This window comes from Thamnophis elegans, chromosome 7 (genome assembly GCF_009769535.1).
Source record: "Thamnophis elegans isolate rThaEle1 chromosome 7, rThaEle1.pri, whole genome shotgun sequence".
NCBI classification, from domain to species: Eukaryota; Metazoa; Chordata; class Lepidosauria; order Squamata; family Colubridae; genus Thamnophis; species Thamnophis elegans.
The window spans coordinates 42240331-42253423 of record NC_045547.1 but is presented as its reverse complement, the minus strand read 5'-3'; the positions used below and the strand labels follow the sequence as shown (position 1 = coordinate 42253423).

Below are 13093 nucleotides of genomic sequence, written 5' to 3'. Positions count from 1 at the left end.
TTAGGTCATATTTGTGCAGAAATATTAAGCACCATTGTATGATATATAATTGTGGGTCATATTTTTAATGAGCTGCCAGTTGACCCTCAAAGTAAATGGTTACAAGAAATAAAGCCTATGGTTTCATCATCTTAATTAAATCGTTTTTTAATCTCAACGCTATTAGTGCATATTTAATTTGGGGGGTTTCCTTCAAGAAATTTATAAATGACATCAGTTACATCTTTATGAGTTACGTTTGACCTAAATATTAGTTTGTTTTAGCATTTGGGGGATGTTATACAATTAAGGAGATTAGGATTTGGGCTGCAGAAGAAAATAATATCTTGAAAAGTACATGGATTTATGATTGATAACTTGATCAGTTGGGTCAATGTGATTTTGCATAACTTCATATGAAAGAATACTACACAAAACAGAAAATACAAAGACTAAACTTTGTCTAGTAAATTAATGGTGTTGTAACAACCTGTTTACAATATGTCTGGAGCAAAAGGTCACAATATGATAAGTTATAATTTATTTGTCTTCATAAAAATGAATTATCTAACAAGATAAGATGAACCAAGGATATTTCACAAAGGAAACAAAATCTCAGATAAGCCCCAAAGGAGATGCACCCTAATTCCATACCTAGGAGAACATTAAAACTCAAATGGAGGGCAAACATTCTAGATTTTAGAAATTTTGATTGGATTGATTTGATTGGTTCAAGAGGTGTCCTTGTAGACACCCAGCTGGGCACTATATGGTATCAGACCCAGAACTCTGGCTTTAAATAACTTAATTTCTGCTGAGATGTAGTTGTTGCCATGTTGACTTGCATATTTGATAATTGCAAGGGATACTCTTTGCGCTCTTACATTAAGTTCACTCATTTGATTGGTCCTGTAATTGGAAGATTGAAAATAAACACATAGATATTTGAAAGTTTAAGTTGCTTAATAAGTTGTCCATTGATCTTTCAGATTACTGCAAATTTAAAGCACTTTCTTGAAAGTACTAAAACATTGTTTTAGAATAATTATTTTCAAGGAGTTCCCTGGAGCAATAGAATGATATGGTTACATACCCATATGAGTTACCATATTTTTCAGAGTATAAGATGCACTTTTTTCCCTCTAAAAAGAGGCTGAAAATCTGGGTGAGTCTTATACACCGAATACAGCATTTTTTGCTTCCTGAAGCCCCACCCCTTCACCAAAATGGCTGTGCATAGCCTTATGGAGGCTTTCAGACATCTCCTGGGGGCTGGGAGGGCCAAAATGAGCAAAAAATGGACTGTTTTTTTGCCCCCTCTAACCCCCAGGAGCACTATGCATGCAATTTTTTTGACAGAGAAACGGCCCGTTTTTTGCTCGTTTTTCCCCTCCCTCACCTTCCCAGGACCACTCTGCAAGCCCCCCCCCAAGGCTATTCATGCCTTTTAAAAAAAGCAGGCCCGTTTTTGTGAAAAACAGGCGTTTTGGGGAGGTTTGCAGAGTGCAAAAACTTTTTCCCCCTTTTCAGAAAGCCGTTTAGTTAGAGTGGTTTATGAGAATTACATTGATCAAGTGCTATCCCAGCAGAAACAAAGTTTTAGGTGCTACAGGTTGTCAGCTATTTCCTTCTCCAGCACATGGATAAATACTCCTGGAAACATCTACCCACCTACCTACCTACCTACTCTCTTTCCCTCTCCCTACCTCCCTACCTATCTACTGTATTTCTCTCCCCCCCCCTCTATCTCCATATATACTTATCTACCTACTATCTCTCTCCCCCCATACCTATCTACTGTATTTCTCTCTCTATTTTTCTCTCTCTCTCCTATCCCTTTATCTACCTACCTACCTACCTAACTACTCTCTCTCTCTCCCTACCTACCTACTGTGTTTCTCTCTCTTTCTCTACCTCTCTATCCCTCTATCTACTTACCTACTTTTAAAAAAAAAGCCTCTTCAAAACCTGGGTGCGTCTTATACTCCGGTGCTTCTTATACTCCCAAAATATGGTACATAATAGACACATCTTCAGCGTATAGGAGAAGAGGGATAGCCAAAATAAAGCAGAATATTTGGGACCATGACTTCCAGTCTGATAGAACCAGTCAGTGCAATCTCCCTGCCTTTTGAGATTATTCCTAGTGACTTGTTTATTTAACGTTTCACATGCCCCACACAGTATATTTTTCAACCTGGCTGGAGTTGATATCTTACCCATTCAGTTGACAACAGCATATATTATCCTCCCTTATGAAAATCGCATCTGAATAATAAAATGCATTACAGGCAGTCCTCAATTCACAACTACAGTTGAGACTAGAACGTCCATTGCTAAGTTAAGTGGTTGCTAAATGAGTCATACCTCCTTTTATTACCTTTTTAATCACAATCATTACAATTATTAAGTGAATTGCATCATTTAGTGAATCCAACTTCTGTTCTTGATTTTGCTTGTGAGAAACTGGCTGGGAAAATTGCAAATGGCAATCCTGTGACCCAGGGATACTGTAATTGATGCAAATGCATGTCAGTTGCCAAGCTCCTGAATTTTGAACATGTGACTGAAGAGATGCTGCAGATGTCGTATTTCAAGAACTGGTCATAAGCAACTTTTTTTTTAGCACCAATGTAACTTTGAATGAGCACTAAATGAATGCTTATAATTGGAGAACTACCTCTAGTTTATACATTGTATGTACTTTATACACAATGATGAACAGATTTGATACTACTTACTGTTAGAAAACCTAGTTCCTTCTCTGACTATGGGATGATCAGTCTTCTTTGAAGTTCTTTCCAAGAACATTGCAAGATTATAGCAATACTGTAGCTATGACTTATCGAAGCCGTTTGATGCTCTCTTCCTATTAGTGATTGCTTCAACATGACCTTACACTTTTCTTTTTTTTAAATAAAGGTGCATTGTATCTGCTCATTTGATGTATTTTTTAAAAAAAATATTTTTAATTTAAAACAAACACAATCCTTCTTTACATGCTGTAGAAAGTGTATCAGTTGATTACAAAAAGACTTTCGTGCATCTCTTCCACAGTCAACAAACATACTTCATAATAACTCAAGAATTTTAACTCAAATATTTAAACATGTCACCATCACCATATCTCCATTTTCATTTGACTATAATTGTTTAAGCGTCCTTCATCATAAAATATACCAACGTTTAATACATAACCACATACTGGCCTTTCAATTACTATTTTTAAGATCCTCCACTAACACTAAATCCTTATGTCCTATTCTAGCTAAACATCCATAATATTTAATAACCATGTTTTCTAATCCTTCTTTCCAAATCACTGTTTAAAATTTACATCCAGTTTTTATATTATACCCATTTCTATATATACGTTGTTATTCTTATCCCTCCTTTATTTGACTATATCCTGTATCATAACATTTCCCCCCCAATAATTGAAACTTTAGCTGCATCTAAGTTGGTTCCCTTTTTATTTTATTTTATTTTATTTTATTAACCTTTATGTATAATCCAAAGGGATTTCTAATCTTCCTTACATGGATACCTGTTCTGACCCCCACCTTGTCCGTTCAGAAACGAAAGCCAAACAGAACGTTGAAAGGAATGTTTTTTATCAGTCCTGGCTCTTGCTGGCTGCGAGCCCAAAATAAACACAGATAATTGCTCTGGCAAAAGTCCTATAATTCGTAAACTACTGCAAAACAGGATTATATAAATCAAGTCACTTGTCCAAGTGGTCTTTTCTCGATGCTTGCACGTAAAACGGGGAACGTTGACTTCTGCAACCAGGGTGTGGCACCATCAGTCTCTTTATACACAGGCGAGGATCCCAATGAGCAACAACTGCTCGCAATCATCTCCTTTGTCCTTTACGCTGAGTAGACCTAAGCCTGCTTCCCTCCTGATACAACTCCCAAATACTTTCAGGAACATTCCCCTTGATCCAATGCTCTGCCGCCACCTGGTGGCCAACCAGTCTCTCCTCGCCCTGCTCGAAGTCGACACCCTGTCCAGGGTCCTCCATCTCCTCCAAGGCCAACTCATAAGATCCCTCGCTGTCAGAGTCTGGCGGCAGCTCTAACGGCTCCTGCCGGGCCACAACAGGTACCATTCCATATTCATATCCAATTATACTCATCATAGCACTACACATTGTATACATTAGTAGCGTTATCAATTATTTATTTAAACTATATCTATTGTCAATAAATTTCACTAAGTTTAATTAGTTTTAAATTATATTCTTCCATCTATCAACCTATATCTTTCCAATAGCAAAAGAGTCTCGTATCTTTTGCCATTTGTGGTGCCATTCCTCTAATCATCTCCTTGATCAACTTTGTATGGACTCCTCTTCGCAATCCCTTGCTTATAAGATTCTCATTAATCTTGATGCCCTTCTTCTGTTTCCTTAATCAGCTTATCTTTGATTGTCAGTAGTGTTATCCATGCTATTGCTAATGAGATTTCTCTCTTTAAATCCATAGATCCTTGTTTTTTTCTTCTTCTGTGTCTTGCCCTGTGGGATAAATTTCCCCCTCCCTTTGATTCCTCTTTCAGTATTCCACTCTTTCCATTTTCGGAGACCGGCCAATCACCATAAATATCAGCAAATTTAATCTCTTTATATTCATTTTCCACTACGATTTTTTGAGTTTTAATCACCACATTTTGCATTTGAAAAACATCTTCAACTTCTTCATCATATTTTGCTGTTATGTGCTCTAAGTCTTCCAACTTCTTGTCTATCTTCTCATATGTATTTGATAATTTCTGTATTTCTGAAAATATCTTTTGAAAGTTCAAGGTTTGTGTTTGCTTTTCAAATTGTGCCATTCTCTCCAGCTAACAAACACAGCTGCTCTAGCTTGGAAGGTTAAAAAAATTAAACATAGATTCACAAAAACATTTGTTTTCACTTTTCTCTGGTTAGAGATATACTTCAAAGGGACATCTGTGTGCTTCCCTTCTTATCACTCTCTATAACCAAGCAGTAAGACCTTACAGTGCAAAGCCAAAACAATCAGCAAAGAAAAAAAATGTTCCAATTCCAATACACAAAGTCCAATAAACAAACCTTCCAGCCTCTGAGCATCAGCGTTACCATTGAAAATATTTTTTCTTTTGATTTTTTTTGTATTTCAAGTTAAAAAGAGTCCAATCTTTAAATGAGTTAGAAAAACACCCACAGCAATGAAAGAAGAAAACTTTAGTCCATAGGTTACAGAGAACAATAAAAGAAAAAATAGAAGAAGAAAGCTTAATCCAGCCGTTTCAAAATAAATTGCATAAATTCCATTCATGAAGATAGCATTTAAAAAGTAAGATAACCACTGTCCAAAACCATTCCAAATTTAATTCCGGCGCTTAATTCTTCTGTTCTCCAATTTGAATTAATTTTAAGTTTTTTATAGTCTCTCTTTAAAACAGTAAAAGTTCTTCACCAGCTGGAAACACTTTCTTTTTCCATATTCTTCCATTTTGGAACCGCCCCAACTTCGTCAGCCTTGGCTGGATTTTTTGGCACCGGCTTGAAGAACTTCTCTTGCTTCTATCAGGGAGTTTGCGATGTCCCTGAGGTCAGCAAGATGTATTCTTCCTATTCACCATCTCTGCGGGACGTATTGGCTGGGGTCTCGGAGCATCGAGACCGCACATCCATATCATCGCAGCATTGGCTCCTCCTCTATTTGATGTATTTTAATTACTGCTCAAAGAAACAGTATGTCAACCATTTTTACTTTCTATCAGTAAACATTTTCCTTGTTAAAGAAATACTTTGGGTACATCTTTTTCTCCTTTTCCTTTCTTTTCTTTTCTTTTCATACCATTCTGGCTCTTTCTTTAGTATAGTACCATGATGGCAAATCTATGGCACACGTGTCACAGGTGGCACATGGAGCCATATCTGCAGGCACGCGAGCCATTAGCTCTAGCTTGCATGTGCGTGCTAGGCTTCAGGAAAGCCTTAGAAACCTGGGAGGAATGAAAAATGGGCCCAATGGGCCAATTGGAAGTTCAGAAACTATCCATTTCCAGCTTCTGGAGAGCCTCCCCGGGGGGGGGAAGCTGTTTTCACCCTCCCCAGGCTTCAGGAAAGCCTTCGGAGTCTGGGAGGGGTGAAAAACAGCTTGGAGGCAAGTAGTGCAGTGCGTGGGGGGGGTAGTGGGAGGATTGTGCATGAATGCGCATGTGGGGGCACACTTTGCATTATGGGTTTTGGCATGCACATACCAGTGGTGGGTTGCAGGCGGTAGCCCCGGTACAGGCGTACGGGAGCCAGCCCGGAACACTAGATACCGTTCCGGTACGGTGCTCTGGAGGACCCACCCACCTTACCGGTGTTTAAAAGCTTGTGCACGTCCGCTTAGGCGCATGGTGCTTATAGCGCCTTTGCGACGCTCCACAGAGTAGCTGGAGCATCGTGGAGCGTCACGGAGGTGCTAAATGCATGCGCATGCTGCACACGTCCATGAGGACGCTGCCAGCCCTGTTCCAACCGTACCGGTTGGAATGGGATTTGAAACCCACCACCGGCACATACCCTCACATTTTTGGCAACAAAAAAAGGTTAGCCATCACTGGTATAGTACTTTAAAGGTAGATATTTACTACTAATTCCTAATATTAACTTTGATTTTGAAAATTGGTAGCTTCAGATTTTATACCAAGAATTATAACCTTTTAAATAGATTTCAAAGCTCTAGCTGGAATAATAATTTTGAAAAATTAGGTGTTTATAAGAATGTTTGCCCTTTTCACCAAGCTCATAAAGGGTGACAACAATTCTTAACTATTCCATTCTATATCATATACATATTGTGGCAGTTTCTCTTCTCTAAATGACAAGGCAGCCGTTTTAGTAAAATATAGTGAACTTTGTATAATTCTTTTTTTCACTTGACAAAAGAAGAACCCTTTCTCGATCCTTTTCAAGGAAGTAGAATTCTACAATAGCATAATTTGACTACTTTTGGAGAACAAAAATAATTCTTGCTCATTTTTCTTTCTTTCAAAATGATCTTTTATTTTAAAAAAATCATATGGCAAAATCTATAGCAATCTTTCTTTCTCAAGTACATTGTAAATATGTTTCTTGATATTTCATTTTTCATAATTTTATTTTCAACAATTATCTTCTTGTCTTCTCCTTTTCTCTGCTAAACGCAGGGGATTATTATTGCAGGAGAACAACAGGTTTTCAGAAGCACTGCATTATTATAAATTGGCTATTGGAAGCAGACCTACTTTAGCCTGTAAGTAAAGTTGCATGCTTGTTTTTTAAATACACTGTTCATTCTCATTTGTGTTGTGTTATAAATAAAACTATTAAAAAGAAAACCTGTAAGTTTTAATTCTGTTAAATGTGAGCAGATGTTTTTGCATGGTTCCAATATATTTGATAACAACTGGACCATCATTACTGTATTGTAAAGATGCTGTATAGTAAGATAGTTGATCTTGAATATAATCCATACTATTTACTTTATTGTTAGGCAAACGTGTTGCCAGAGTAACATGTTTAATTTTGATTTGAGATGAAAGAAGCTGAAATATGCTCAAATTTATGGCAGGAAGGAAAGTGAGCTGTTTCATAGAGAGGTCACATGTTTAATAGGCAATTCAGGGTTGCTGGGCTGCTTCAACAAATTTGGTAAAAGACTTCTGTTATTTACTTCATCTGATTACCAACCTTTTGTCACTAAATCAGGATATTAGATTATAAAGGTAAAGGTTCCCCTTGCACATGTGTGCTAGTCATTCCTGACTCTAGGGGGCAGTGCTCATCTCCATTTCAAAGCTGAAGAGCCAGCGCTGTCCGAACATTTTTCTGTGGTCATGTGGCCACTAAATGCTAAAGACACATGGAACGCTGTTCCCTTCCTACCAAAGGTGGATCCTATTTTTCTACTTACATTTTTACATGTTTTTGAACTGCTAGGTTGGCAGAAGCTGAGACAAGTAATGGGAGCTCATTCCATTATGCGGGGTTGGAGATTCAAACCCCCGAACTGCCGACCTTTCTGATCAACAAGCTCAGCATCTTAGCTACTGAACCACCGCGTCCCGAGGTTATAGGTGTATATTAGATTATAGGTGTAGAGAAATAGAATGTTCATGCTACAGTACATATCATGCCAATCACTTGTATATATGCTTGCATATGGAATCTTCTAATTTGTGAAAGTTCTGTGAGTGAATGAGGAGTCTCTCAAAATTCTCTTTGAAAAATTAAAGCCTGTGACTTCTGAAACATCAATATAGTACTTAATCAACTTTAATTGGTACTTGTTCAAGTTTAAATGTAAATCAATGAAAGAGTCTAACACTTCCTTCTCTAGAAAGAGAAAGCTGAAGATGTTACTTTCAGCAATAAAGCAATTTAAGGTAGTCTGCCATCTTCCCAGATCCAAAAGGCTTTAATTTCTATAAGACTACCTTGTTCACTTGGACAGCACTTATTGTTTCTACTGAATCTACTGACTCTCAAATGTAGTGAATTGGGGTATTTTACCTCTTTTTATCATTATGACAAAACTGTTCTAAAGAAACATTAAGAGGGGAAATCACCTTGCTTGACATTTCAATTAATTCTAATGAAATTCCAGTTTTAATGTTTTGTTGTGATGGAGCTCATTTTTTCTTTAATTAGCAATCGTCTTTCCTATGGCAGTTATTAAAGACATCAATATCTTATAAAGGAAGTCTTGTATTGCTGTAGAATTAGTATGGATAATCTATGACTTTAATGAAAGATAATTCAATCGTAACAAGTTTAAAGAAATGAAGGGCCAATCTAGATTTGAAGAAACTGTCACCCTAGCTATTTAATTTTTCTGGTTTTAAATAACTTCAAATATAATATGTATCAATGTGAAACAGCTACATTTCCCTTTCCTTTTTTCAGCTGCTTATTTAAATACTGGTATCATCTTAATGAATCAAGGCAAGGCTGAGGAAGCCAAGAAGACATTTTTGAAGTGTTCAGAGATTCCTGATGAAAACTTAAAAGATCCTCATGCTCATAAGAGTTCTGTTACCAGCTGCCTTTATAACCTGGGGAAACTTTACCATGAACAAGGACAGTATGAGGTAAAATTTTACAGCAACATAGCAGCCATCTATAATCTTAGTATAATTATGAGGTTTTTTGTTTTTGTTTTTTAAAATAAACCACTAAAATACTAGAATTAGCTATTAGCTGTTTGGGAGTTGAGTAGCAAATAAATTGGATAAATTAGTATGGTTCCTTGCACAGTCAGCCACATATTTAGACTGAATTTTAATTTGACTGAATTAAAAATCCTCTTATCAATTCCTTCCCAAGGACCTGCAATAGATAGGGTATCATCTCAGGATGTAAGCTGCTCCAATTAAAGCTGCCTTTTGCAATTGATTCATGATGAGTTTGTCAATGTCAATGCTGTTCAAGTAGCGCTCCAGATATTTTGGGATTGCAACCAAGGTACCTAGAGTTATTGGTAGTATTACAGATTGCATGACAGTGTCAAATGCAGTCTCTACATCTTATATTTTAGACCATAAAGGAAGCATGAGTTCTGACAAGCTTTTGCTAATACATTTACAATCTAACAATTTATGTCTTTTTCTAGGTTATTACTCAGAATGATGACTGATAGAATGGAAGACTAGTGAGATGGTAGCAGCTATATTTTATGAATTAGTTTACTGGAAAAACATAGATATTACAGTATATGGTGCAATAGTAATTCATTCATTAACAAATGATCCTTTTGCAAATGATATACTGTATGAGCATGAAAATGATAGCACTTCCTGATATGGTTTAATGTACTTTTCCGCCCCCAGAGAAACAAAAAAAAGTTCCTCTGCAATTAGGGTATAATATACCGACATCATGTAGCTCACCAGAATCATCTATGTGAGCTGGGCAGTTGTATAAAGCAAATTGCTCAGTCCATCATTCTTACAATAGAAACATACAATTGAAATAAGTGTAAATTTATATACAGTATTTCTGGGATATGGACAAAGTGTACAATTTGACAGCTTCAAGTAATATATAGCTTCATTTTAAGATTAGGTAATGATCAAAAACTACAACAGTTTGACATGACACATGTGTTTTTTTTAAACCTAGAAGGCTTTTAAACTTTAAACCTAGAATACACCAGTATTACATTATGAAAAGCAGCAACACTGTTATTATTGGCAGGTGGAAAAGTATCATTGTGATTATTATAGTTTAGTAACATCAGAATGTGTTTTAGGAAATTCTAAGATATTTTCTTTTCCCATCCTTAAATGGACAAGTCTGAACGTTGAAAATTGTTCAGTTTTACCTTGAGAAGATTCATCTCAACTGCATATTTTTATATAGATTGAAATTAATCCTTGTTAATCTCCTGCAACAAAAACTACAGAGTTTGGTACCACCTTGGACACTTACAGTTTTTTTTACATATGCTTATACAGAAACCAATTTGAAGATGTCATGAAATTCATCATTATACATTTTATTAAATGCCTATTTCCTGTTAACAATTAACAAAGGCATCTTCAATTTTACTTTATTTTATATTACACTTATGCTTCTGAATTTGATGTTGTTGTAATGATATGTTTCTCAACACTTTGTCATAGGATGCCCTTATAGTTTACAAAGAGGCGATACAGAAAATGCCAAGACAGTTTGCACCGCAGAGTTTATATAATATGATGGGTGAGTCTAAGCAAACATCTAACAATATTTGTATTCATTTTCTTCCAGTGCATATATTTTTGTATTTCTGCCAATATTGGGCATTAACCAAAGTATTTTATTTAGATATGTTATTGGCTCTGATCAAATCTTCAAGCTTTACATTTGTAGCTTACCCCATATCACCATAGCAGGGGTGGGTTCCTCCCGGATCGCCCCAGTTCACACGGACCGGATGGTGGTTAACCCGGAAGTAATTAACTTCCGGGGACGCCGGTACCGCTCCTGGCCCCTGTCGCTGCCAAGCACCCTTGCCAACAAGGCAGTGTGACTCGCTCGGCATGTAGAAACAGCAAAAGAAGGAACAGGAGAGGAATTCCAAGCGGGGCTTTTCAAACAGCCAAACTCCTCTCCTGTCCTTTCTTTTTCTGTTTGAACAAGCCATGCGGGTTGTGCTCCCTTGTCTTTCATAACCAGCTCGTTTCCAATTGGGGTAGGGATCCATGGAGAGGGACAGAAAAAATCCATTTCTTCCCCCCTCCCCCAATTGGAAACAAGCTGGCTATGAAAGAAAAGGGAGCGCGACCCGCACTGCATGTACAGACAGCAAAAGAAGGAACAGGAGAGGAGTTCCAAGTGGGGCTTTTCAAACAGTCAAACTCCTCTCCTGTCCCTTTCTTTTGCTCTTTGAACAAGTCGTGTGGGTTGCGCTCCTGGTTCTGGGGATTCCCCCACCCTCCAAAAAAAGACTGGCTGCCCATCTCTCCAAATCTTGTGGCTTTTCAGGATTTTCTTTTTAAAAAACGCCTCTCTGGGTGATCTTGAAAAACTGCAAGGTTGCTTTGGAAGGGAACAGATGGGCAGCATTCCCCCCACCCCATACCTGGTTGCCTGCAGCTTCGGAGCCTGCAGCCTTAAAGCAAGCCTTTGCACAGTAAAAAAAATCTTCTCACGAGCGAGAGAAGTTCTTAATTGCCTTTACTGTGCAAGTTGCTGCAGGCTCCGAGGCTGCAGGCAACCAGGAATGGGGTGGGGGGAATGCTGCCTGTCTTCCCTCTCCCAAAGCAACCTTGCAGGTTTTCAAGATCGTCTGCAGAGGTGTTTTTAAAAAGAAAACGGTCTTCTTGGGAGGGGGAATGGGCTGCGCTCAGAGGAGCCGGCACCTGAGGCGCCCCGAAACAGCACCAGCCAACATATCCATAAGAAAAGCCCCAAGGGTAAGTGCGGCAGCGCTGCACCCATCTCCGCCCTGCCGGCCGCCCAGCAATGCATCCCCGCCGCCTCCTTCTACTCAGCAGGCGGGCCGGGTAGGGGCGCGGGCATGGCCCAGGAGAGAGTTGTTAATAGGGGGCGCTGCCCAGCCAGTCCTCACTCAGCAGCAGCGGCGAGTTCCATGAGGTTGCCTTCAAGGTGAGCAGTGGGCACCACGTGACCAGGGCAGAGGGGCTCACCCGGCGCCCACCCAGCCACCACTCAGTGGGCGGGCTGGCCGGTGGGTGGAAGGTTACCCTGGCGCGACCGAGATGGCACGTCATGTGCAGGCTTGGTGGGCATGAAGGGCTCCTTCATGGTGACCATAGACAGGATTCAAATGTATAAATGAGAACAATTAGTGAATAAAAATTCTGTGTAGCTTTGGATTCATAAAGTGCTATGAACAAGGCAAAACAAATTTAAAATAATACATGATTATCCAAATATAATCATCCAGATTCTAAAAACAGATAAGGTTTTCCACCAAGAAATTGTTTCATAGTCACAATATGGATACTAGGAATTGCTTTTAGGAACTAATTTATAGCTGATTAAAGACTTACTAGTTCACATAGGCTAAAATATGTCTTCTACGACTTGGTCCTATGACTACAATTCCAAACTCATATGGCCTAAGAGAATCGCAGTAACCCAGGCTTAAATATGGAATCTTCTCTCTTGCTCTCTCTGTTTCTCTGTCTCTCTTTCCCCCTCCCTCCCAGTTCACTTTATCTAAATAACTATAGAAATAAACCAGCACGTTGAAAATCTTCATTTAAATTTTAAATGGATTCATAGTTTTTTAAAAAACATTGCTTTCTCCTTGAATTATCATAATTGCTATAAGAATGACAAGAATCATAAGATTTGGTGATATATAAACATATAAGCCAATTTTATTGGACAGCCATTTAGGCACCAAGCCCAACTTCCTGTTTAATGCAAAAAAATATATATTCCTTTTTTTTGCTAGCTAGAAACTTTTTGCTCATCAGTAAGTTTCATGTACCAATTGATTATGTCCACATATTTTGGCTGCCTCACACTTTGTTCTCCATAAAATAGTTAGGGTTATCAATCAGTGGCTTACTCTGGTAGAGAATGTATGTACCCACACTGGAATTCACATCACATCAATCAATTATGTCTGTGGTAGGCAAAGAGCTCCGGGAT

The 13093-nt window shown here is 38.2% G+C and overlaps 1 protein-coding gene across 1 annotated transcript in view; it reads left to right on the top strand.

The window, feature by feature from the left end:
• Window positions 1–13093, top strand: part of TMTC2 (transmembrane O-mannosyltransferase targeting cadherins 2) — a 187656-nt gene that overhangs the window by 125523 nt on the left and 49040 nt on the right. Inside the window, exons 5-7 of the mRNA XM_032221173.1 lie at window positions 7153–7238; window positions 8891–9075; window positions 10609–10687. Coding sequence (XP_032077064.1) covers window positions 7153–7238; window positions 8891–9075; window positions 10609–10687 — 350 coding nt within the window. The remainder of the gene's footprint in view (window positions 1–7152; window positions 7239–8890; window positions 9076–10608; window positions 10688–13093) is intronic.